Source organism: Chlorocebus sabaeus, chromosome 18 (genome assembly GCF_047675955.1).
Source record: "Chlorocebus sabaeus isolate Y175 chromosome 18, mChlSab1.0.hap1, whole genome shotgun sequence".
NCBI classification, from domain to species: Eukaryota; Metazoa; Chordata; class Mammalia; order Primates; family Cercopithecidae; genus Chlorocebus; species Chlorocebus sabaeus.
In genome coordinates this window covers 22,065,932-22,089,416 of record NC_132921.1, presented here as the reverse complement: position 1 = coordinate 22,089,416, position 23,485 = coordinate 22,065,932, and the positions used below count along the sequence as shown (strand labels likewise).

The following is a 23,485-nucleotide window of genomic DNA, read 5'->3' as shown; positions in this document are numbered from 1 at the left end:
GTCAGCCACTCCCTTTCCTGCTTTGCTGCTCTCTACCCTGTTCTCCAATGCCCCCACTCCAGGTGTGAGCCCCTTATGGAATATTTCTGAAATGCAGCCCTGCAAATGTCCTTCTTCTACTTGGTCATCTTGTGACCTTCAGCATAAACGAAAACTTGTTAGCATGATCCAGACCTGCCCTCCTCTGGCATTACCCTCTGACTCCTTTCTGTCAACCTGTCAGCAAACAGTGTGCCTTCAACAGTGTCCCCAGAGATGCCTCAGTGCCACATTGCTGCCTCGACAGTGCCGACTCTGTACTGATGCACTCTCGTCTCTGTCCCATCACTTCTTTCCCTGCTGTCCTCGAGGTATTGACTGATGTACTGTGTGCCGTACACCCCCTGAGGTCTTCTGGGTCTCTCCAGTGCTCAGCATGTAGTTGATGCCTACTAAGTGCTTATTGAGCAAACGAATGAGGAGTGCTAATCTGGCTTATTGAAAATGTGAATAAGGTTCTAAGTGATAGAAATCCTAAGTGTGAGAAAACAAAATCAGTTGAGTCATAGTGGCCTTTTTTAAAAAGCCGGACCTATTGAAGGGTCTGAAACTGCCAATTTTCAAACAATTAGACATGGTTAGTCACCCTGGAAGTATCTTCCTTTCATTTTTAACGTATGAAGGAAGGAGTGGAAGTAAAGAAGTAAGGAAGATTTAAAATCAGTCTTGTGTGTTAAATGCATTAAAAAAGTCTTTTTGTGGATCCACTCATAGAAAACCATATGACCAAATTAACCCAATTCAGAAAACTATTCGCAATGCCACAGTCAGAAGCAAATGATCTGGGAAACCTTCCTAATTACATTGAAGTGTAATTGTTTCCACCTCATAAATGGAAATCAAACACAGGGTGTTGGAGTTTTTAAGCAGGCCTCTAATGAAACTTCGGATGATCGTTCAGGCTAGATCTTCATTAAAAACAGTTCTCAGACCTCCTCGTTTAATGTTGTGAATTCTTCTGACTTTGGGGTAGGATCAAGTAGAGTAATGCACTAATCAAAATAGACCCACGAGATGAGTAAGATAAGAATTAGGTGCCCAGTTTGTTAAATTACTGCCTTGCCTTTTTAAGAGAGCTATCCTTTGAACAGGGAACTTGTGTATTTATTTTGCACTCTGGGAAGGAATTTAGAGCGAGTTAAGCAGCTGCGAATGGATCTCATCTCCCGTATCCAGTCCATCAGCGAGCCTGTGAAACCTTTCTTACTTCTGTGCATTCTCCCGATCTCTTCTCTAACTCACACCCAAGTCCAAGCTCCCATCTTCCCCACTAGACCCCCGACTGGTCTCTACGTCCAATTTGGCTCCCTATAATGGCAGAGTGGTCTTTTTGGAATATAAAAATGAGCGTGTCCTTCCTATGCCAGAAACCTTCAGGGGTTTCCCCTGCCCTTGAGATAAAGACCCCAATCTTACTTTGTCCCACAAGGTCCTGCATGGCCTGGCTCTCCCCGCTCCTCCTCCAGACTCACTGTGAATCAGTGTGTTTAGCGCCTGTCTCTCCTGCGCAGCTTCCTCTCAGTGATGGCAGCTGCATCCCTGCCCTGTGCTCACTCACTGTCATGTACTTCCCACCAGCACATTGCGTGGTGCATGGTGGGTACTCATAGTTGTTAATGTGGAAATCTAGGCATTAGCGTGATGCCCAGACAAGCCTCTCGCTTCTTTGGCCCTCTGCAAAACTGTTGACTCTGACCCAGAAGGAAGCCCATTCCTCCCTAATGCCAAACAGTCAAGTCGCTTCTGCAATGGGGCAAAGCGAGTGCATTTGCTATGGGTTGAAACAGACATGCAGTCAGCCTTCCACGGTGTTTCAAGCTTTTTTTTTTTAATTTCACAGTTAGAAATATCAGACCATGAAGTTTGGTAGCTGTTCCTTCATGTAATGAAGCTGCAGCTGTTGCCATTATTTTGCAATTTGTTTTCTTTCTGATTGGTAAGAATCTGGGACTGCTGGTTTCTAGGGCCTAATATGAAAGTTTCTACTAAAGAAATGTCAGTATTTGAACTATGATCCTGTGCCAAGCAGGAAGAAGAAACCATACCCCCATTCACTGCTGTGCACACATACCCGCCCCTACCAGGAGGAGGGACCCTTTTAGGGCTGTAACAAGTGAAAATTCCTGATTGCAAGTTCAGCAGAACATCGTCTGATTTGGTTATGGGTTTGTTTGTTTTTTGAGATAGTCTCGCTCTGTCACCCAGGCTGGAGTGCAATGGCAGGATATCGGCTCACTGCAACCTCTGCCTCCCGGTTTCAAGCAATTCTCATGCCTCAGCCTCCTGAGTAGCTGAGACTATAGGTGCATGCCATCATGTCTGGCAAATTTTTGTATTTTTAGTAAAGACAGGGTTTCACCATGTTGGCCAGACTGGTCTCAAACTTCTCACCTCAGGTGATCCACCTGCCTTGGCCTCTCCAAGTGTTGGGATTACAGGCGTGAGCCACCACGCCCAGCTAATTTTTGTATTTTTAGTGGAGACAGGACTTCTCCATATTGGCCAGGCTGGTCTCGAACTCCTGGCCTCAAGTGATCTGCCAACCTCAGCCTCCCGAAGTGCTGGGCTTATAGGTGTGAGCCACCATGCCTGGCCTGATTTGGTTGTTTTGAAGAGGCACCAGAAGTTTCGAGAGGCTGTGCAGTAGTTGGAGGGAAAGCATGGGCAGCAGCCATATAGGAAGGTTCTTTAGGATCAGGCCTGGATCACGTTGAGCCAGTCTCCATAGGAATGATCACCCCAAGGGGACAAAAATGGATTCTTGGAGGAGATCATGTCAGACATTAAAGTGGTTTGTGGCCCTCCCAAAAGCCACAGCACATACCACTGGTGTACTGTGGATCTCCCTGTTGAGATTTCATGGAGAGAGATGGGCCATTGGCAGAAAGAATCTAAAAAGGCTCTTTAGGGGGCAATAATGAATTAAAACGTGGAGAAACACTTGGCGGGAGGCAGTGAGTGACAAGGCAGAAACGGTCAATATGAGGGATAGGGCAGAGCATGTCCTGGCTGAAGTCAGAAGGAGCCAGACCGAGAGCCCAGAGCTGGTGGTGGCTCCCGGGAGGGCTGAGGCCCTGGCCCCTCCAGGCCAGTGAGGGACACAGAGGGATGACACCTGGGGAGACGGGAAGTCGGAAGGCTGGTGTGGACTCACTGCCTCCCTGCTGTTGGTAGTTGTGCTGATGTCTGCTGGAGAGGCTGGAGAGGATGAGGAAGGCCTAGTTGGTGGAGTGATGGGGGTGCAGGGCACTGACTGCCCCTGAGGCCATGCCCTGCAGGATTTGTGAGCACCCACCGATGGGAGTTTGCCCAGCAGTGCTCGGTTTCCAAGAATGGAGTCTGACAAGCAGACACGCCTTGTTCCGCCGAGTTCAGCATATTCGATGTGATCCAAGCTGTTTCTCAGCAGCTTCCCAGGCAGCACAAAGCATCTATGGAGAGTCAGGGAGATGTATGGGAATCGGGTTGTTAACTGGCAAAGGCGGGGAGTCCCCCAGAGGTTCCTCTGATCTCTGTGAGGAAGAGAGCCAAGTTTATGCTGGGGCCAGTAGACTTAAAGAGGAATTTTTCTACTGCAGTGTTTTCCCGTGAGCCCTTGCTGAGCGCCTGCTGTGGCTGGGCACTGTGTTCTTTGTGTGGGGTCCTCCAGGAGCCCAGGCACAGGAGGGTGATGGCCCAGAAAGCCCTGGGAGGGCGGGGTGCGCGTTTCATGGCTGAAGGTGACAAGAATCCACCCCACAGAGGAGGCTCTGCAGACTGCTTGCCAGGGAGTAGGTCCCCTGGGTGCCAACACCAGCTCCTTCTGCAGTTTGGTGTTTCTCCTTGGTCACCTTGCTGGGTCTCTGCCTCCTCCGGGATGCTGTCCACCCTCATGACGGGGCCAGGGTGCTGCCGCAGCACCTGTAGGAGATGTGCAGGGCGGAAAACAGCCCCTGTGTGATGCTGCCCCGCCTTCTCCTGCTTAGGGCTGACACTGTCACGGTGCCACCTGGCATTCGGTGCTGATGACATACAGTCCCTCCCCTCCTGTGGTGGCAATAGCTGACGTTAAGAAGGGACAGATTTGGGGGAAGGGAGAACACAGGCTGTAGTTGGAGTGAAGGTCAGGCAGGAATGGAGGCCTGCGGGGAATCTGTGTGCCCGGAGGCGGCGAGCGTTAGAATCAGACAGCCCTGGCGTGGTCCCCGCTTCTCCAACTCCCGTGGAGCCTCGTGCCCAACCAGCAAGGGCTTGGGGGCACTGGCCAGTGGCAGTGAGGCAGTGTAGCGGGCTGGACAATATACCTGCACTGCAGGAGACGGTCTCACGATCAGCCCCTGACAACCGGTCTCAAAAGTGGAATTTGAAGAGTGGTCATTGCTTCCAATGAAAGTGTCACCTGTAACTCATGAAAGTGTCACCTGCAACAAACCCTAGAAGGATGTGTTTCTGTACCACTGAGGGCTCGAGCCGGGAGGAACCAAAATCTGGGGACTTGCCCCCTAACCTTGTAGCTTAGAGAGCAGAATTATAAAGCCTTCGTCCTGTGACCCTCCTTGGGCCCTCCCCTCACTCTCCCACAGAGAAACCTAGGGTCAGAATCAACCGGGAGACTTGACGCCTGCCCACAGGATGATTTACTGCTGTGACCTCATTTAGCATGGGTAGTATGGGCCCATTTTTTCGTTTCTTTCAAAAATTATTAGTTTATCTGATTATAAAATATTAACCTTAAAAATAAAGCCAGTATAGGCCGGGCGCGGTGGCTCACGCCTGTAATCCCAGCACTTTGGGAGGCCGAGGCGGGCGGATCACAAGGTCAGGAGATCGAGACCACGGTGAAACCCCGTCTCTACTAAAAATACAAAAAAATTAGCGGGGCGCGGTGGCGGGCGCCTATAGTCCCAGCTACTCAGGAGGCTGAGGCAGGAGAATGGCATGAACCCGGGAGGCAGAGCTTGCAGTGAGCCGAGATCTGGCCACTGCACTCCAGCCTGGGTGACAGAGCGAGACTCCGTCTCAAAAAAATAAAATTAAATTAAAAAAATAAAAAAATAAAGCCAGTATAATAAAAATATGTAAAATAAATAAATGTCACTTATTCCCAGTATCTCAAGAAAACTCAGGATTAAAACTTTTATTTACATTTTCCAGAATTATTCTTTGTAAGCACAAATACAGATTTTTTTATAGAAGTGAAATTCTACTCTGCATACCATTTTCTTTATTATTAATTAATTGATTATTTTGAAATGGAGTCTCGCTCTGTTGCCCAGGCTGGAGTGCAATGGCGTGATCTCGGCTCACTGCAACCTCTGCCCCCGGGTTCAAGCGATTCTCCTGCCCGAGTCTCCTGAGTAGCTGGGATTACAGGCGTGAGCCACCACTCCCAGCTAATTTTTGTATTTTAGTAAAGATGGGTTTTCACCATGTTGGCCAGGCTGGTCTTGAACTCCTGACCTCGTGATCTGCCTACCTCAGTCTCCTAAATTTTTTTTTATTATACTTTAAGTTCTGGGATACATGTGCACAATGTGCAGGTTTGTTACATAGGTATACACATGCCATAGTGGTTTGCTGCACCCGTCAACCCATCATCTACATTAGGTATTTCTCTTTTTTTTGAGACAACTCTTAATGCTATCCCTCCCCTAGCCCTCCACCCCGTGACAGGCCCCAGTGTGTGATGTTCCCCTTCCTGCATCCATGAGTTCTCATCGTTCAACTCCCACTTATGAGTGAAGCTGGAAACCATCATTCTCAGTAAACTACACAGGAACAGAAAACCATTTTCAAGTTAATATATCACACATACCTTTTCCTGTCACTAAGTATCAGTCTATAGCATTCTAATAACTATGCTGAATTTTATTTTGTAGACGTGCCATTTATTTTTATCCATGCCCTGTTGGTAGACGTTTAGGCTATTTCAGTATTTTCTATGTAAACATATATATATATATCTGTGAGAAAGGATATGTAGTTTTTAAATTGGGATGCCTATTGCCAAATTATAATATCTTCAGAAAAAGATTGAACCAATTAGACTCCCTCCCACAGTGAAAGTGAGAACCAGTTCCCTGCGTTCGGCGACACTGGCTTATTTTCTCTTTGGGTGCTGCTTTTGGAGGAAGCAGAGTGTTTTCCTGCTTAGCCCTCCCCTCCCCACTTTGTCTGTGGCTGACCCGCTCATTCAGTAGCTCTCTGGAAATCGCAACTTTCAGGCAACACCAGGGAAGCCTCTATGATCAAAGAAAGAGGGCCGGATGAGTGCTGGAAGGAGTGTATTACAGGGATCGTGGATGCTTATGTACTTCACCTCCTTCCCTTTCCATGCGCAGGGGGAAAGGGTGGGAGGAAAGATTTGGCTTGAGTGTAGCCGAGCTGTACCAAAAGCCTTCTCAATAGCAACGCCTGGGCTGGGATTTATTAACTTGTCATTGATGTACATCTGATAAGAAAACTGTTACTGAAGGAACAACAAGGCTTTCTGGGGAGGAATAAATGGGGGAAAAAAGAAAAGCCAACCTGGGTTATTAACACGTAGAACAAAAGGTATGAATGAGCACTGTCCGCGGACCTCTGAGAACAGCCACGAACTGCGGTGTTTCACTGTGGAAACATCCCCACCCAACCCCCGGGTGGAAACCATTTGGCATCCTCCATCCCCGACACGGCTTGTACGGGGCAGGAGCAGATGACCCCTGGGAGAACATGGAATGCACTGGGAGGATGGCAGCTGGAAAGGGAAATGGAGAAATGAAGGATGTCAGCAAAACCGGAAACGCAGCAATAGGATTAAAATTCACATTGGGCACAGTGAAGACTTCAGTTGACTTTGCAGAAATGGAAAGTGTAGTGGAAAAATGAGATTCCTTCCTGAATAAAGAGAAAGAATGTAGAGGGACTGGATGGATGATGAATGTGTTTTACATTGAAAAGCCGTCTCAGTGTGAATGGGAACAAGAGCCAGTGCATGGAGAAGCCCATGAGAGACACAGGTGCGAGTGCTCGGGTCGGAGGGGCTCAGGATCTCCTGGGTGCAGGTGGCAGGACCAAGGAACCCCTGGAGGCAGCCTCTGCCAGAGCACAGCATTTATCACAACGTGGAACCTCCATCCCTCCTGGGTACCACCCTAACACTTACTCTAGAAAACCCTTTCCCCCAGCTTGGTTTACTCTGCAGGCAGAGGAAAAGAGACTTACAGGGAATCCCACCAAAATAGTGGCATGGCTTTCTTTCAGTAGGAGAGGTGTAGGTGGTATATTTTTCCACCTTTTTTTCCCCAAAATTTCTACAATGAGAAAAAAAAAAATTTATTTTAAAATAATAGGCCTTTCTCCCTTCCCTCACGCTGGTTACTGCTATATAGGGCATTATGGTAAGCTAGATCTGGGTCAGAGCATAGGAGAAAGGGCTGCCCTGATTGCAGCTGCTTTATTCATGTTGGTGGGTGGCACTAAGGGAGGAAGCTTCGGGGCAGATGAGCAAGGAGAAGGCGTCCTATGCAAATAAATGTCTTCAAAAACCAGATAAATCTATCTCTTCAGCCTGGATCCTTAAGCTTCTTTCTTGTCTTTAAGTTTCTGTTTGCATTTTTGAAAGAAATACCATGTATCCTTTTTTATAACTAGAAAATTTTCAGAAACAGAATGCATTAGAATTTGGATTTCTGGAGTCTTGATGGGTGTACCCTGTTCTTTATTAAACATAATTAGTTTACTGATAAATGAATAACAGATGAAAAAATGTTGCTCTTCGTTATTGCTAATACATGAAGAATAATTAAAAGTCGTAAGTAACCATAAAACAGTTTGCCTTTAATGATAGCATCTTTAACTGTGTAACATCCTAGCAATTTGAAAGCCTCATTGGACATTCTCTTATGCACAGAGCCCACTTGCTGGGAAATATTTCTGAATACATGTTGTCTTCCTTTTTTAGTAAGACATTGTTACTCAATAATAATATGCAAGATAACTTCGTGATAAGTAATTGTTGTTTTATCTTTGTAATTGCAGACATATCAAGTGGATTTGAAGCCCAATGGGTCAGAAATAATGGTCACAAATGAAAACAAAAGGGAATATATCGAGTACGTATACACATATTTACTGCCTTTTTTTTTTTAATACATTGAACAGCATGTTTGGTCACTGTCCCTTGCTGAAACAGCTCATGCATTTATTATGGGCATGAGTTTATTGGTCAGTTTTCAACAATATGAGTTCTTTTTTGGCTTGGGCTCATGGGAAGTTGAATATGGGATGAGATGGAAAGTCTATCTTGTATCATGACTCCATTGAGCTGCCTATAAAGGAGCAGAGGAGGGAGAAAAGGTCTATATTATTGAGTAATATGGCAGATACTCTTTTGGAATATGTGGATATCAACTAAGATTTAGAATTGCAACAGACGGCCACGGTGTCAGTGACCAGCGGAGCAAAATTGGGACCAACGAAGAAAAAATACTTTGTCTCTCTCCCAACTTTTTTTCCATAACAGATATGTATAGAAATAATTAAAATGGATAGGAAGAATTCAGCATGTGCAACCCTACGGAATTGTTTCTGGTATTTATAATATTCTTAATTCAATCTCAGTCTCAGAGTGGAACAAAACGTTGAGTCCTTTTGGAAGTCTAGCTCTTAAGTGATTCTAAGACATTTGTACCAGGCAGAAGTTTTTTCTCTGTTGGGCACATTACATTTTCTTTTTTAGTGTATATGTGTGCTTCAAATGCATAACTCTGGGATCTTCCAAGGAGATCCCCTTGTGCAGGGGTGAGGTGAGCACTGCAGTGTGCAGTTTGTGGCTCCCTTGTGGGTCGCCGCAGTGGCCTGAGTTCCTTGTTTGCATTCAGTGCTTCATTTCAGCAGGCTGGGCTCCCTCCTTTCTTCTCATTTGGAATTGGTCAGAGGTCTTGAATTCAGACAGCTCTTGAATTGACTGTGGGTCTTAGCACCTTTCAGTGTGATCTGCAAAGAAAAACCTACTGTCCTTCCTAATTAGGAAGAAACGGAGCCTGTTAGAGTCTCTAGTCAGAGATCCCGGCAAGGACTGGAGCTATTACATGGCAGACTTTTTTCCACTCTCAAGTTGAAAGTGAGAGTGGAAAATTCAAGTTACGCTGAATACATAGGCTAGAAATAAGATACATCAGTTCTTACCTGGCCACATTAATTGGCACGCTTGTTCTGAATTTGAACAATCTTAGCTGATGACACCCTGGCAGACACCATTGTCTTCCTTCAGAAAGTACAGACTGTGTGGGATTTAAAAAATATTCTAGCCCGGGGTGACCCAAGTCTCAAGTCTGAGGACTCTGACCTGTGTGGTATGTGTCTTGCACCATTCTTTGCAGTTCTTTTAGGGTTCAAACGTAGTGGGAGTCAGGGCCAGGCAGGGTTCCAGCTAGCTTTACTTTTAAAAGTGTAATCAAAATCACCAGCTGCTCCCTGATACCTCTGCTCCCCTGGTGCCAGAAGAATGCTGTTGAGCTGATCATTGTATCCCAGGAGGTGCCGCCTGAGAGGCCGCACAATGGTTGTGCTGCAGGCTGGTCCTCAGGGCCGTTACCATGGTTACAGTGGTACCACTCCAAAGGTGAGAGCCCTTCAGAATGATGGAATGCCTCAGATGACATCCAGAGTAGATTTGCCTTGTGATCAGTTATGCTGTGCATTGAACACTGTCACAGGGAACTTGGTTTTGGTGAACTTCAGTTGCATAAGGAGGTCTTACCATTCATCTTCTAAATTTTGGCATTAAATTATGAGTGCAAATCATTTTGCTGATAAAGCTTGTATGTTATTGTTGAATATTAGCACATTGGATACGAGAATGAAATATTAGATAACTAAATGCATTGTCCTGAGTCCTCTTTACAAATACATATACATATATGTGGTGTGTATATGGGTGTGTGCATCTTATACACATATACCTGTGTGTTCATACCCCATGAACTTTCCCCTTTTCTCTGTGTTGTCACATTTTAAAGCAGTTGAAGCATTTAAAGCATTTTAAAGCAGTTAAGCATTTAAAGCAGTTTAGGTCAGCCAAACCTTGATGTGGGGGAAGCTAATTATTCTTTTGAAATCTCCAGTGAGATTTTAGGTTTTTCACGGGTGTTCCAGGGAGTCTTGAAAGAAGCCATGAATAAACTAAACAGTGGGGGCGCAGAGGAGACCCTCCCCTCTGCTCTGCTGTCACGGATGGAGGAGAAGCACTCCCTGTTGTGAAGAAAGCAGTGAGCGCTAGTGATGACAGAGGTGGTTCAATATTGTCCTCTTTTCTCCTGCAGCTTAGTCATCCAGTGGAGATTTGTGAACAGGGTCCAGAAGCAGATGAACGCCTTCTTGGAGGTAAGCCTTGCTGGCCAGGGTTCTCTGCCGTGTGCCTCTGGTCCTGGGTCGAGCGGGGATCGCGCTTCTCCTTTGGCTGGTGTGGTGGAGCTGATCATGCACTGAGAGACAGGGGCGAAGCTGGGAACCCCGCAGGAAGGCTGGGATCGCACAGCTCACACCGCTGGCCAGTCTCCAGCACGAGAGTGTTCAGCTGCCATGCCACTACCTCTTTTTCCTTTTCACGGGTTCTCCTGCTTGACTTCTTATTTTTATATTTGTCCTGTTTAAAGAGGATATTTTACAAACTTGATCTAGAACCACTGTCTTGAAGTTTCAGGTGGTACCCAAGAGAAGTCTGTCTTTTGCTGCAGTGACAGGTTCCAAGAAGCCCGAGGGCTCAGAGCTGAATGATAAAGCACAGTCCCCGCAGTGCCTCACCACCCTCCATGGATCACTGCTGCCTGGCTTTTTTTTTTTTTTTTTTGAGACAGAGTCTCGCTCTGTCACCCAGGCGAGAGTGTAGTGGCGTGATCTTGGCTCACTGCAGCCTCTGCCTCCCAGGTTCAAGCAGTTCTCCTGCATCAGCCCCCGAGTAGCTGGGACTACAGGCATGTGCCACCACGCCCGGCTAATTTTTGTATTTTTAGTAGAGACAGGGTTTCCCCATGTTGGCCAGGATGATCTTGATCTCCTGACCTCATGATCCACCCACCTCGGCCTTCCAAAGTGCTGGAATTACCGGCATGAACCACCGCGCCCAGCCCTGGGCATTTTTTTTTTAATCCCCTGCCCTTTTTCTTTGTGGCTATATTAGTAATCCATTGCAGATTATTTTCTATACAGATACATGGAAAACAGATTTTCTTAAGCTTAGTTTTTATTTTATACCCAGCCACCTCATGACAACTTTTACCCTGATACAGAGCAAAGCAGGCACTGCCCCGATCCAACTTTTTAATATCAGGGATGCTCCCAGGCCCCTAGCAGAGGGTGAGGGATTCATCATTTTAAACAGTATTCCACTTGGACCAAAAGTGAAATTCTTTCTTAAATCTGATAGTATCCATTACCTCAGAGATCACACAGGAAACGGCCTCGCGTCCGCGTGACTGGTGTTCTCTGCACTGAGGCAGAGCTCTCGGGGTGATTATTTCCCTTCACTCAGGCACCTACACAGGATGAGTGAAGCCCGGGCAGCACACTCAGAAACAACTCAGGGCCTTAGGAACTTAAAATGGGGGGGGCAGAATGTCAGGTTTCATTCTTTATTTAGATAAGAAATCCCAGGAAGCAGATTCCTGGGCCCCACCACAGGCAGTCCACACCTTCAGAAACACGACTTTGGCAGTGCGCAGGGCCCAGCAGAGCTGAGCTTGTCCTAGATCACGCCACAGTTAGTGGTACCCTGGGAACTGGAGCGTGGTTTTCTGGGCGCACAGTCTGCACCGATCACCCGCCTCCCTCTGTGTTTCTTCTCCATGCCTCCAGGACGTTATTTTTAAGTGTGTCTTACACATCTGTGGCCTGTGCATTTTAGGGCGCACTGACTCACAGCAGTGCTATAAATGGCTTTTGGAATCCACCTGCCTACAGTATCCAGTATTCTCATCAGGTTTCAAAAATTACTCCACTACTCGAATCTTCTAGATTCTATGATTTTTCAAAACTTTTGTAGTGACTGTGCTGTTTTTACTGGAACTATAGTTACTTGATACTGTCTCTGACGTAGGAATCGTCAGGAGAGATTGCATTTTTTTCTGGCTTACCAGAGAAGTTTGTTTTTCCTGTGAATTTGTTTTTTTATTTTTCTTCAAAGCAATAGGTGTTTAAGATGATTTTTTTTTTTCTTTCAGGGATTCACAGAACTGCTTCCTATTGATTTGATTAAAATTTTTGATGAAAATGAGCTGGAGGTTTGTATTATAAACATTATTTTATGTAAAGTGGATTTTTTAAAGTATTTCTCATTACTTTACAAGTAATATTTTAATATTCTTGGATCCATAATGTCCTAGAGGGTAACTTTAGATGAATTCTATTACCTGTCTCTTATGGGGCTTGTTTGCCCATGTGGTTCTATTACATGTCTCTTATGGGGCTTGTTTGCCAATGTGGGAGTAAGGAACAGCAAAAATAATCAGCGGTAGTTGCCTTGCCCATGAGAGGGCAGTTCTGGAACATGCCTAGTGAATAGAGACCACTGAGCAGAGCTGGGATCATGGCCCTACGCACCAGGCGAGGCAAATCGCCACAACAAGTAGAAACACGGTTTGCAGTAGCCCTTTGGACAGCAGCAACCTGCTTACACTCCCAGACTGGCCAAGTATCCTCTGCTGCATCCCCATCCACGCCCCCCCCCCCCCCGTGGCAGCCAAATGGGGGTCTTGGCCACAAGGTGGCCATAAGCATCTACTTGGGCCTGTAGAACAGATGTCTCGTTGAACTTGAAGTGGTGTATGTTGAGTGAGGAAAAATACCAGAAGGCAACAAGGTAGTATCAAAAGGTAGTTTAATGATTGTTTAGTTCAGCTTCTTGTGTGACATAGATGAGCATGAGCAACAGCCATTTTAAAAACAAAGGAATATCTCGCCCTTTGTTGTGTCGAGAGAAACAGGAGGAAGGCTGTGTCTGTTGAGAAGCTGTTGGTGGGACTCGGCTGTTTGTCCCATCCACATCCAGTGAGCGTTTTCCATAGACTGGCTTTCTGTACTTTTATCTCAAAACGGAAAGTTCAAAATCGATATGTCTGTGGAAATCATATACCTCAAGCCTTTCCTCTTATAGGTGGGAAAGTGAGGCAGGGAGCAGCTGGGTTTACCCAGCAAGGTTTTGGCACAGTCAGGCCTAGGAACTGTATTTCCAGGCTTCTGGCTTAGTTCTGTTTCCGTTTCATTCTGGTACCTTTGCAGGAATTTCTTCCATTCGTCCACAGGAAACCTCCCCTGATGGAGAGTTGAGTAATAAGAACAGCAAACCTTAGACTAAATGCTAACTCGAAGACCCAGTGATGCTTTAGCATTGGCATATGTTTGCCGTTCTTAGGCCTCTGGACAGATCAGATGAGGTGATTTGTCATCACTGGAATTGACTAGCCCGGAGGAGAGAAGTTCTTGCTGTCATAAGCACTAATTCTTTTGTGGGTAGGGAGATGCTTTCAGATAAGAGGAGTACCCTCTCAGGAGGAAAAGCAGCCATGTAATGCGCAGATGCTGCTGGAGCGTGAGAAAATCCACGGGTCCCATGCGTAAGACTAGAGGGGTAGAGAGGACGACTGTGGCATTTTTATATCCAATATAACATGCCGTGGCTTGCACGGGGTTCGAGTTGAGCCACCCTCGTGACTGCTGCCTCTGTGATCGCTATGGCAGATGGAGCCTGGAACAGGTGTCTGCCTTCCTCTGTTATGATTTGGTAGCTTACCTTCATGGCACAGCGACCACATGCTGGCACTGAGGGTGGTCATTTCTCAGTGTGTGGTCTCGCAGCTTTTACATCCTGCTTTTACATCTGGTAAATTTTCTTCCTAGTTGCTCATGTGCGGCCTCGGTGATGTGGACGTGAATGACTGGAGACAGCATTCTATTTACAAGAACGGCTACTGTCCAAACCACCCTGTTATTCAGTGGTTCTGGAAGGTAACAAACTCCAGGGCCCGGCCCTGCCCCTTGTCCTCCACCTGAGGCAGGATTGAGAGCTGTGTGGTGCCCTCCGTGTGGCCTGACTTCAGGACTGATGCTGGCTTTGGGGTCTGTTAGAGCTTGGACTGCTGGGGGAGGGAAGAGGCAAACTGAGCCGGCAGCCCTGTGGCGGCTCCTCTGTAACTGGAGCAGACAGCTAGACTTGAATGAATTGGTCACTACAAAAGCACACTGGCCTTCCTTGACCACCTCGTGAAAGCGACTTTTATTTGAGGGACTGGTCCTCCAAAGTGTAAATAGGAACGGGGAGCTCCTCAGGGCAGAAACAGGCTTCAGGGTTGGCTTTGCAAAGTGCCACTTTCTGTTAAGAAATCGTTCTCTCAATTTTTAAAATACATTCCAACAAATATTTTGATCTGTGTATCTTTCAACCAATGATAACACAACTTTGATTTATTATCTTAGGGCCAGTGTTTGTATCCTGTTCAGCTTAGGAGGGAAGTAAAATAGGAATGGAGGAGTCCAAGTCCAAGGGAGATGCAGTAAACAAACTTAAAAAAGGAACAGTTATCCCCAAAAAGACTGATTATTTACTTCACCCAAAAAGGAATCATTTAACTTTTTCAAATTTCTTTTATTTTTATTTATTTATTTTTTAAAGATGGGGTCTCACTATGTTGCCCAGGCTGGTTTCAAATTCTTGGGCTTAAGCAGTCCTCCTACCTCGGCCCCTCAAAGTGCTGGAATTACAGGCGTGAGCCACCATGCCCAGCCTTTTTCATGTTTCTAAATGCCTATTACTACTATTTCAAATGCCAGCAGGAATAGAGATGAAAAAAGCAGAGTCCTGGGTGTGGTGGCTCAGGCCTGTAATCCCAGCACTTTGGGAGGCCGAGGTGGGTGGATCACGAGGTCAGGAGATCGAGACCATCCTGGCTAACATGGTGAAACCCCGTCCCTACTAAAAGATACCAAAAATTAGCCGGGTGCGGTGGCGGGCACCTGTAGTCCCAGCTACTCAGGAAGCTGAGGCAGGAGAATGACGTGAACCCGGGAGGCGAAGCTTGCAGTGAGCCGAGATCGCACCACTGCGGCCACTGCATTCCAGCCTGGGCAACAAAGTGAGACTCGTGTCAAAAAAAAAAAAAAAATGCAGAGTCTTCAAATCCTAGTCCAGGTCTCACTTGGCTTGTTTTAAATAGTCCCAGTGACATTACCAGAAAAGCCACCTGGATTCCTGTAATAATGCAGTTATGTAAGATACACAGATTGTTTTAGAACCCCATCTTTGCCTTTGTTTTTTTGTTTTGTTTGGCTTTTTTTTTTTTTTTTCATTTGATAAAATGATGTCTTCTAGGAAACATGTCTACAGTCTGAAATCCCATCTCATAACCTGGCTTCCCCTTGTGATGACAAATCTTAAATACTGTATATTTATCATTGGCTTAGGGGGAACTGGTAAGCCTCGAACACAGAAACATGAGCTCGGTGCCATCAGAGTTTGCTTTTTATATCGTTTATTTTGGCCTATTGTCAGAAGAAGAAAGAGATGGACGTTGTGATCACTCAGTCTCTTAGATTAGAGAGGCCAGCTCGTATTGTGGCCATAAAAAACTACTCAGTTTTCAGAGTCAACTGTCTAGGTCTTACACTGCAATATAAATAAGATGAAGTTCTGCCTGCCTGCATGACAGCAGCATGTGCCATGGGTCACGTGGGGGATATAACGAGCTTCTGCCTCTGTTCATAGGCTGTGCTACTCATGGACGCCGAAAAGCGGATCCGGTTACTGCAGTTTGTCACGGGGACATCGCGAGTACCTATGAATGGATTTGCCGAACTTTATGGTGAGCAGGATACCATTAGGTTCAGTTGTCCTCCTGGGAATTTCCAGCCAGGCATGAACTCTGGCCCAAGAACCCAGCTGCCCAGGCCTCTGCAGAAGGCTAAGTTTCAGGACAGTGCGCCATGCATAGGTTCCGTAAAAGTTCAGTTAAAGTGCTGTTATCTGTACTTTATATAGACAACATGGTGCTTCTACCTCGAGGGATTGGGGGGCGGTTTGTGAAGAGATCCATAAGGCTGCTCTTTTTTTTTCCTGGTTTAGTTTTTTAGAAAATCGTTAAACACTAGGGTTTTGCAGGGTCATTTATATGGTGTAAACTGATCTATGAAGTCACCTCCAGTAGGCAGAATTTTTCCATGTTTACTATAGATTTAAAAAATCACTCTCTACTTTGCATACTGAAGGTCACATTTCATTCACCCTCCCACCTCCAAAACTAGTTTGAAGTTTAAATTGCCAGGGTCCAGCTGAGAGGCTGTAGCTGCCTGCCTTTCCACGTAACTGTTGTGGTTGTTAAACTTAGTGCAGTTCCATTCTGGAGACAATGCGATCTTTCTGTGAGGTTGTGCAGACCTCTGGCTTCCCTCAACATTAAATATCAATGTTGCAGCAGAAGAGAGTGTCTTGGACCTCACCCTTGGGGGCAAACCCTGCCCTGACAGTAGCTGAACTGCAGACCACGCCATAGCTTCATTCTTCTACCCCAAGTACTCTTAACATTTCTTTTTCTTTTCTTGTCTAGGTTCCAATGGTCCTCAGCTGTTTACAATAGAGCAATGGGGCAGTCCTGAGAAACTGCCCAGAGCTCACACATGGTGAGTGGCAAAAACACACGCACGTCAACAGCAGTATTTGAACTACTTAGCTGGGTGTGGTGCTGGGCTCGAGGCTATGGATTGCTCTGTTTCCTGTTTATAAGTAGCTTAGAGAACTAAAGGACAGTGATGTGGATGAAAATAGGAATTGTACAGTAGTGCTATTAAGACGTAATGCGGACCAGGCGTGGTGGCTCACGTCTGTAATCCCAGCACTTTAGGAGGCCGAGGCGAGCGGATCACGAGGTCAGGAGATCGAGACCATCCTGGCTAACACAGTGAAACCCCATCTCTACTAAAAATACAAAAAATTAGCCAGGCATGGTGGCGGGTGCCTGTAGTCCCAGCTACTTGGGAGACTGAGGCAGGAGAATGGTGTGAACCCAGGAGGCGGAGCCTGCAGTGAGCCAAGATTGTGCCACTCACTGCACTCCAGCCTGGGTGACAGAGCAAGACTCTGTCTCAAAAAAAAAAAAAAAGGACGTAATGCACTCAGTATGTTTGGCACATAAAGGACTCAGGCGTCCCTGCCATGGGGAATTTCTCCCCTGAGCCCAGTCTTTCCCTCATTATTCTAGGTAATGCAGCTTTCGCTGTTCACCATATATGTATAAGGCAGCTCTCAGCCTCTATAAACACATTAGGTTTTTACTCCAATCTTAAATTGGTTGAGAAATTAGGACAAAATACCCTGTGGAAACATCCTTTTTCAAAGGCCTTCTATGCCTATGAATAACCCGTAATTCCCTGGAATTGAGCAGTAATGTGACTGTGGTTGGAGGAGAGTAAGAGGGCTGACACGTGGCCGGGGATGCCCGGCGGGGAGCGTGGCTGCCCTCAGAAGCCCCTCTCAGGAGACACAGTGAGGCAGAAGGGTCCGGTTGTTTTCTGAAGAGTTGCATGAAACCCAGCACAAATGCAGACTGGACAGGATCGATTTCTTGAAGCCGGGTTCAGGGAGCTCTTGCTAACTCATACTCCCATGTCCCTCATGTTGGTTTTTCTGCATAAAGCCTTCATTTCTTGCTCCTGGGGAAGCAGCGGAAGTGGGCCTTCTGGAAAACGGTGAGCAGCGTAGCCCTGTGTTTCTCATGCAACAGGGTCTGCAAATCCTGCTCTGGCCGTACTGAGCTAACACAAGCAACCGCACATTCCCTGCAGGAAACGCCCTCCCTTAAACTACCAGTGCTGGCCAGGAGAGAATTCTCATGCAAATATGTTTGCGAAAACACATTTTCTACTGTGAAATGTTTTTTACCTCTGTCGGATACCCTTGCCTCTCCAGAAAAGTGGGGTTTTTTTTCCATTCATACCATTCACGTGAGTCTCCAAATGGAAAGAATGTGGTCATTGCCTGTCAGAGCCTTGAAAGCAAGCTGATTCCAGCCTAAAATTGATGAATATCCAGAGCAGTCATTGTCCATGGTTCTCTGGCTTTATTCTAAGGGAAGAATGCTTGAGTAGTTCAGATCTTTTATCCAAACAGTGTCTGAGTCATATGTGGTTTTCTGGATTCTGCTGGCCTCCATATGAAAGGCACTGGCGTTGAGCCAAGCCCCAGGACTGTGGGTGGTGATGCGGAACTCAGGCTGATAGTACTAACCAGGATGAAGATTAGGAAAAGCAAAATTATTGGGCACAGTCATCATCTGTGGTCAGGCACTGCTTAATCTTTATGGCAGCCTTATGAGATACGTTATTCCCTTGGGCTGTCAGAAGGCTGGCCCAGGGCTTACCTGAGTCACAGATTCCCAGATCACAGGATTTGAACTCAGGTCTACCAGAATTAGAGCCTGCACCCTTAACCACTACACCAGATACACTGCCTCTGTTGATATAGCCACTTTCTTTTTAGACTTTTCCAAGGAAACCAAATTAGTGAGCCAATTTCGTGTTCATTCAACCCATGTTTCTCCATGACTTCAGGGACACATATCTTACTGTTGAGCTGTTTTTTTTTTATTTCGGAGCCCACATGATTCTGCCACAAGTAGAACTTCCCAGATAAGACCCCTAAACTCAATGGTTCTCAACCACAGCTGCATGTTGGAACCATCTAGAGAACTTTAAAGAAATCACTGATGGCTGGGATTTGGACTTCGTTGGTCTGGTGTGTGACCCGGGCAGTGGGATTTTCAAAGCTCCCCAGATGATTCTTATAGGCTGGCAGGGTTGAAAATTCACAGCTCTTCCCTAGGAAGGGCAAAGATCTACCTACAGGAGGGGAACAGCCCAGCTGGCTCTTACCAGAACTTATCTTCCTCTTTATGTGTCATGGAAATAAAGCAACTATGTAGTTTTCCCAATGATGTTCTCTCCAGACTAACTTGACCCGGACTGGCAGTTGCAAGCAACACTGGCTAGCATGAGTGGGACTGTTCTGCTGTTTCTTCGAAAGGGCTTTCCTCCCTACCTGACCCTGCCTGTATTTTGACATAGGAAACAGGAACTTCACTGGCTGTTTCGTGGCAACAGTTCGGCCCTAAAATTTCGCCATACATAGGTTTGATTTTTATGATACACAATTAAAGTTCAAAATAAAAATCTGATTTCCTAGAAGAGCAGAAGCTGAAGGATCTGGTTCTCTGTGATGAGGGTGCCTTTCATTAAGCTTTCCAATGGTGACCATTGAGTGTCTGACATTCAAAGGACGTCATTTCATTGTTCTGTAAAAGGTCACTACTCAGACATTTAAAATTACTCTTCATTAAGAATCACAGGCTCACCTGCCCTTTTAGGAAGACTCCAAACAAAAATCATCTCATTCAGCCCGTGCATCTTCCACACGAGGACACTGAAGCCCTCTGAGGACAGTGAGCTCCTTAAGGTCATCCAGCTCATAAGTGCAGACCAAAGCCAGGTCCGTGTGTCCTGACCTCTGAAATGATAGGAACTCACACTTACCAAGCACTCAGTTCATTCTGGGGATGGTGCTAAGCATGTGATGTGATTGACTCATACCATCATCACAGTGGTCCTAAGAGGTGCGTGATGTTGTGACCCACTTTTTTACAGATAACACGGAGATGCAAAGTGATGAAGCATTAAGCAGCATGATTCAGAACCTCAGATCTTGACCTCCCGTCTTTGCCTCTCTCTTCATCATTCCAGTGTTTCTCAAACCTGAATAATCTATGGACCTTTTTTAAAGGGAAAAAATGGTCACAGATCTCAAGAATGGGTCTGAGACCCTGATAGGGATTGCAGGCCCAGGACTGTGAAACCCCAACTGAAAAGCCTGAAGCCACTTTCCGTGAAAGCCTCTTTTAAATGCCATCTGTAGACGTGAAGTCCTGTCTTTATCAATATGATAACAGAAAGTGAAAAGCCTCTATTAGTACTTACTCTTTTAGGATTCCTGGGTTTCTGAGAACCCCAGTTTGAGAAGCACAGTGTTATTCTCTTGTCTTTTAGTGTTTAGGGGCTGTTGGAGAATCCAAGTGGAACTCGGTGGGACTTACTCAACATTTAGGGGTTGTTAAAGGGCCCTCTACAGTATTTGTTTCTTTTCTGTGGCTGTGACAATGGTTAGCTTTTAGTGTATGTGCAAGTGCTGCTGAAGCGAGCATGTGAATGGTTAGCTTTTAAAACCTAGGAGGTTACTTTGCTCATTCTTGGAATCACACATCAATACCTGGAGGGGGCGGTTTTAAACACAGACAGTGTGAGCACTCACGGCAGAGACAGCACAAGTGCACTTCAAGAGCTGGGCTTTGGAGCACCCCGGGGCTGTACCTGGCCCCGTGTGACCTTGGGCAAGTTACCTAACCTCACTGTGTCTCAAGCTTCCCCTCTGTGAAATAGGGATGAAGCATTACCTGCCTTACAAGGTGATTGCCAGGGTTCATAACATTGAGACAAGGCTGGTGGGGCATGGTGAGCACTCTGTGAACTTGAGCTCTTATGTCATAATGAGCTATGGCAAGTGTGCGTGCCATTTTCATGACAGATACACGTCAGCAACCACACCCCAACACATACACACACACACACACACACAGAGGTGCAGGTTCTGTGGCTAGAGGCTCTGGTCTTGAGCCCCATGTAGACATTCAGTAAATGTTGAAAGGTGTTCACACTGATACCATCTCTTGAGTAATTGAGCATTTGCTGTATGCCAGGCCCACTGATCCGATCCACTTGGCACCCCTGTATGCAGTTTCCCCATGTCACAGAAGCACAGAGGTCATCCTTTTGTCTGAAAACCCTCACTATTGCCAGGGCGATTTGCAGTCGCCGCCCCCATCTGAAGCCTCCAGATATGTAGGGACTTTTTCTAACTGCAACTTTGCATAGCAAATGTCAATTTTGCCTGACTTTGATGAGAGGAGGTAGCTTAGCACTGGTGTTTTGGAGCCCCAGACAGCCTGGGTTCTATTTGTGGGTCTGCCGTATGACAAGGACTGTGACCTCAGGAACCTTGTCTCTGCTCCAGGAGCTCCTGTGCAGAGTAGAGATAACATGACCTGCTTCATAGGGTTGTGATGAAAATGAAGTGAGTTAATAGAAAAGCACTTGGCTTGAGGCCTAGTGTGGAATAAGTAATAGTGTTAGAGACAGACACAGTCTTAATTCGTGGGTAACTCCAAAAGCATCAACTCTGTGGTCCAAGGGTTTGGAAGTGTTGCCAGTTACTTTGCTTTTCATGTTTCCCTTCCCACCAGGATTGTTCCAAGATCTGCATCTGACTATAGCAAAGGTTTCATGGACCATTCAAAATGTTCTTTCTCTGTAAATTACAAGAGCTTACTTAGTGTCGATGTTTCATAGCTAGAGGTTTTTGGGTTGTTTTTTTTTTTTCCAGGTAATCAAAATTGTTGGTTAAGGCTTTTTTATTCTCTTACTCAAACACCATGCCCTATTAACCAGATCTAGGAAGTGCTGTTGTGGCTTTTCACCTATACTTTTTGTTCCTTTTGCAGCTTTAATCGCCTTGACTTACCTCCATATGAAACCTTTGAAGATTTACGAGAGAAACTTCTCATGGCCGTGGAAAATGCTCAAGGATTTGAAGGGGTAGATTAAGCACCCTCTGCCTCGGGGGTGGTTGTTCTTCAAGCAAGTTCTGCTTGCACTTTTGCATTTGCCTAACAGACTTTTGCAGAGGCGATGGCAGAGAGCAGCTGCAGGCATGGTCCCTGGAGCCGAGCCTTCGCCATGCACTCGTCCAAGTTCGGATGTGGGAACCTGGTCCCAGCTTGAGTTTCTGCATTTCCCACCACAAATTATCAACTGGTTGATGTGTACACTAATTACATTTCAGGAGGACTTACGCTATTTATGTTGTGCCTCTGCAGGCAAAGCCCTTAATAAATATTTTACATCCTTTCTAATGACAATGAATGGAATTAATCACTCTACAGGTATAGTATTACAACTCATGTTTACTTTTTAAAATGATTTAGACCGATTTTCAGATTTTATTTCGTTATGATTAAAGATGTCTCATGTAGTTGGAAAAGTGAGCTTTTTTTTTTTTTTTTTTTTTTTTTTTGTATTTCACTTTCATACCAGGCTTAATGTCAATGACATTTTTATTTTTTAAGTCTCTGACACCTCCACCCTCTACTTTATTAGAATTGGAAGGCAAGTGTTTGTCCAAAAACCTTCTACAGACAAGTACTTTGAGAGAATTTCCAGTATAATATTAGACATAATAATTTTTTCCATACTCAGAATGAAAAACTGGATATTACATTTTTGTTTTGGGATTTTTTTTGTACAAATTTAGCTAATAGCTACAGGCTGAGAGAATTGTAACATAGCATGACAAATTTTGTGTTGACTTGAAAGGAATCACACCATTATTCCTTAGAAGTAATTACATGTGCTGTAACACATTTGAGACAGGGTTGGACTCCCATTTCTCATCAGAGAAATTATTTAGCCTTTCCTGGCGCTGTACAGTCATCTTTTATTCTATTTCCTCTTTGCTGTTTGTAGTAGAGACACTTTGAATGAAACTTGGCACTGCTTGATTCAAAACTGTGGAAACCAGATCTGTTTAGTCTCCTGTTTGTATGCGTTTGCTAATGGTAGCTAAATAACCAGTTTTTGTTGTAAATGCACCAATTCTGAAGGCACTTTATGTACTACATGGAGGTCATGTCTGGTTTTGTTTTTATTTTTTTATCATGAACATTAAATGTGATGATGATTTCTTTTCCCTGCACACATCTTTCTGGTGCAATATCTATCCATTGTGAATCTGGCTGCTGGTGTATCAAAACCTGGATGTAAAGCTGAGCCTACAGACCTGTCCTCACCAACTGTTTTGTGATTTCTACTCAACTACAAAGATTTATTTAATGTACACTTATTCTAACTGAGTTTTGTTACCAATGGCCTGTTGCATGCTTCGATACCGTGTACTGCCTGAGTTGTGTCTGTTGTGTGCTAGATTAAAAGTGAGACAGAGACTTGACTTGATCCTCTGAGCTCAAGCTGTTGAGCTGGTAGTGGCAGAGGACTGAGGGTACCTGCATAGTTTGAATCTTTTCCACGTGTAAGTCTCCATTGCAGAATTGTCGTGCTTTGAGAAAACTCCTGAGGCAGTGTGGGAGTTGAACGACCCAACTGTCTTTTTTAACAACTGTGTTGTCCTAGACCCTGTCGGGGCAGTTAGGGGATGCTAGAGATTTGATCTCATGCCAGTCATCAATAGGACAAAAGAGTTGTGGTTTGGGGATGTCTGTCTGTTACATAAAAAGGACCTTTCGGTGTAAGAAATTGCCATTTTTACCGTGCCCTGGGCGGCATGTGAGAAGCCATGGAAGGTTGTCGTCGTAAATGAGTTGTCTAAAGGTGCAGAGGCCTG

General features: G+C 45.6%; 1 protein-coding gene across 4 annotated transcripts in view; it reads left to right on the top strand.

Annotated features, from left to right (window-relative positions):
* Window positions 1-22,120, top strand: part of NEDD4L (NEDD4 like E3 ubiquitin protein ligase) — a 358,982-nt gene extending 336,862 nt beyond the window's left edge. For all 4 annotated transcript variants that reach the window (XM_073006275.1, XM_073006274.1, XM_008013964.3 and 1 more), the window contains 7 exons: window positions 8,041-8,114; window positions 10,326-10,386; window positions 12,222-12,281; window positions 13,897-14,004; window positions 15,758-15,854; window positions 16,596-16,668; window positions 21,591-22,120. In XM_073006275.1, coding sequence (XP_072862376.1) covers window positions 8,041-8,114; window positions 10,326-10,386; window positions 12,222-12,281; window positions 13,897-14,004; window positions 15,758-15,854; window positions 16,596-16,668; window positions 21,591-21,693 — 576 coding nt within the window. In that variant the 3' untranslated portion in view covers window positions 21,694-22,120. The remainder of the gene's footprint in view (window positions 1-8,040; window positions 8,115-10,325; window positions 10,387-12,221; window positions 12,282-13,896; window positions 14,005-15,757; window positions 15,855-16,595; window positions 16,669-21,590) is intronic.
* Window positions 22,121-23,485: the final 1,365 nt, after the last annotated feature.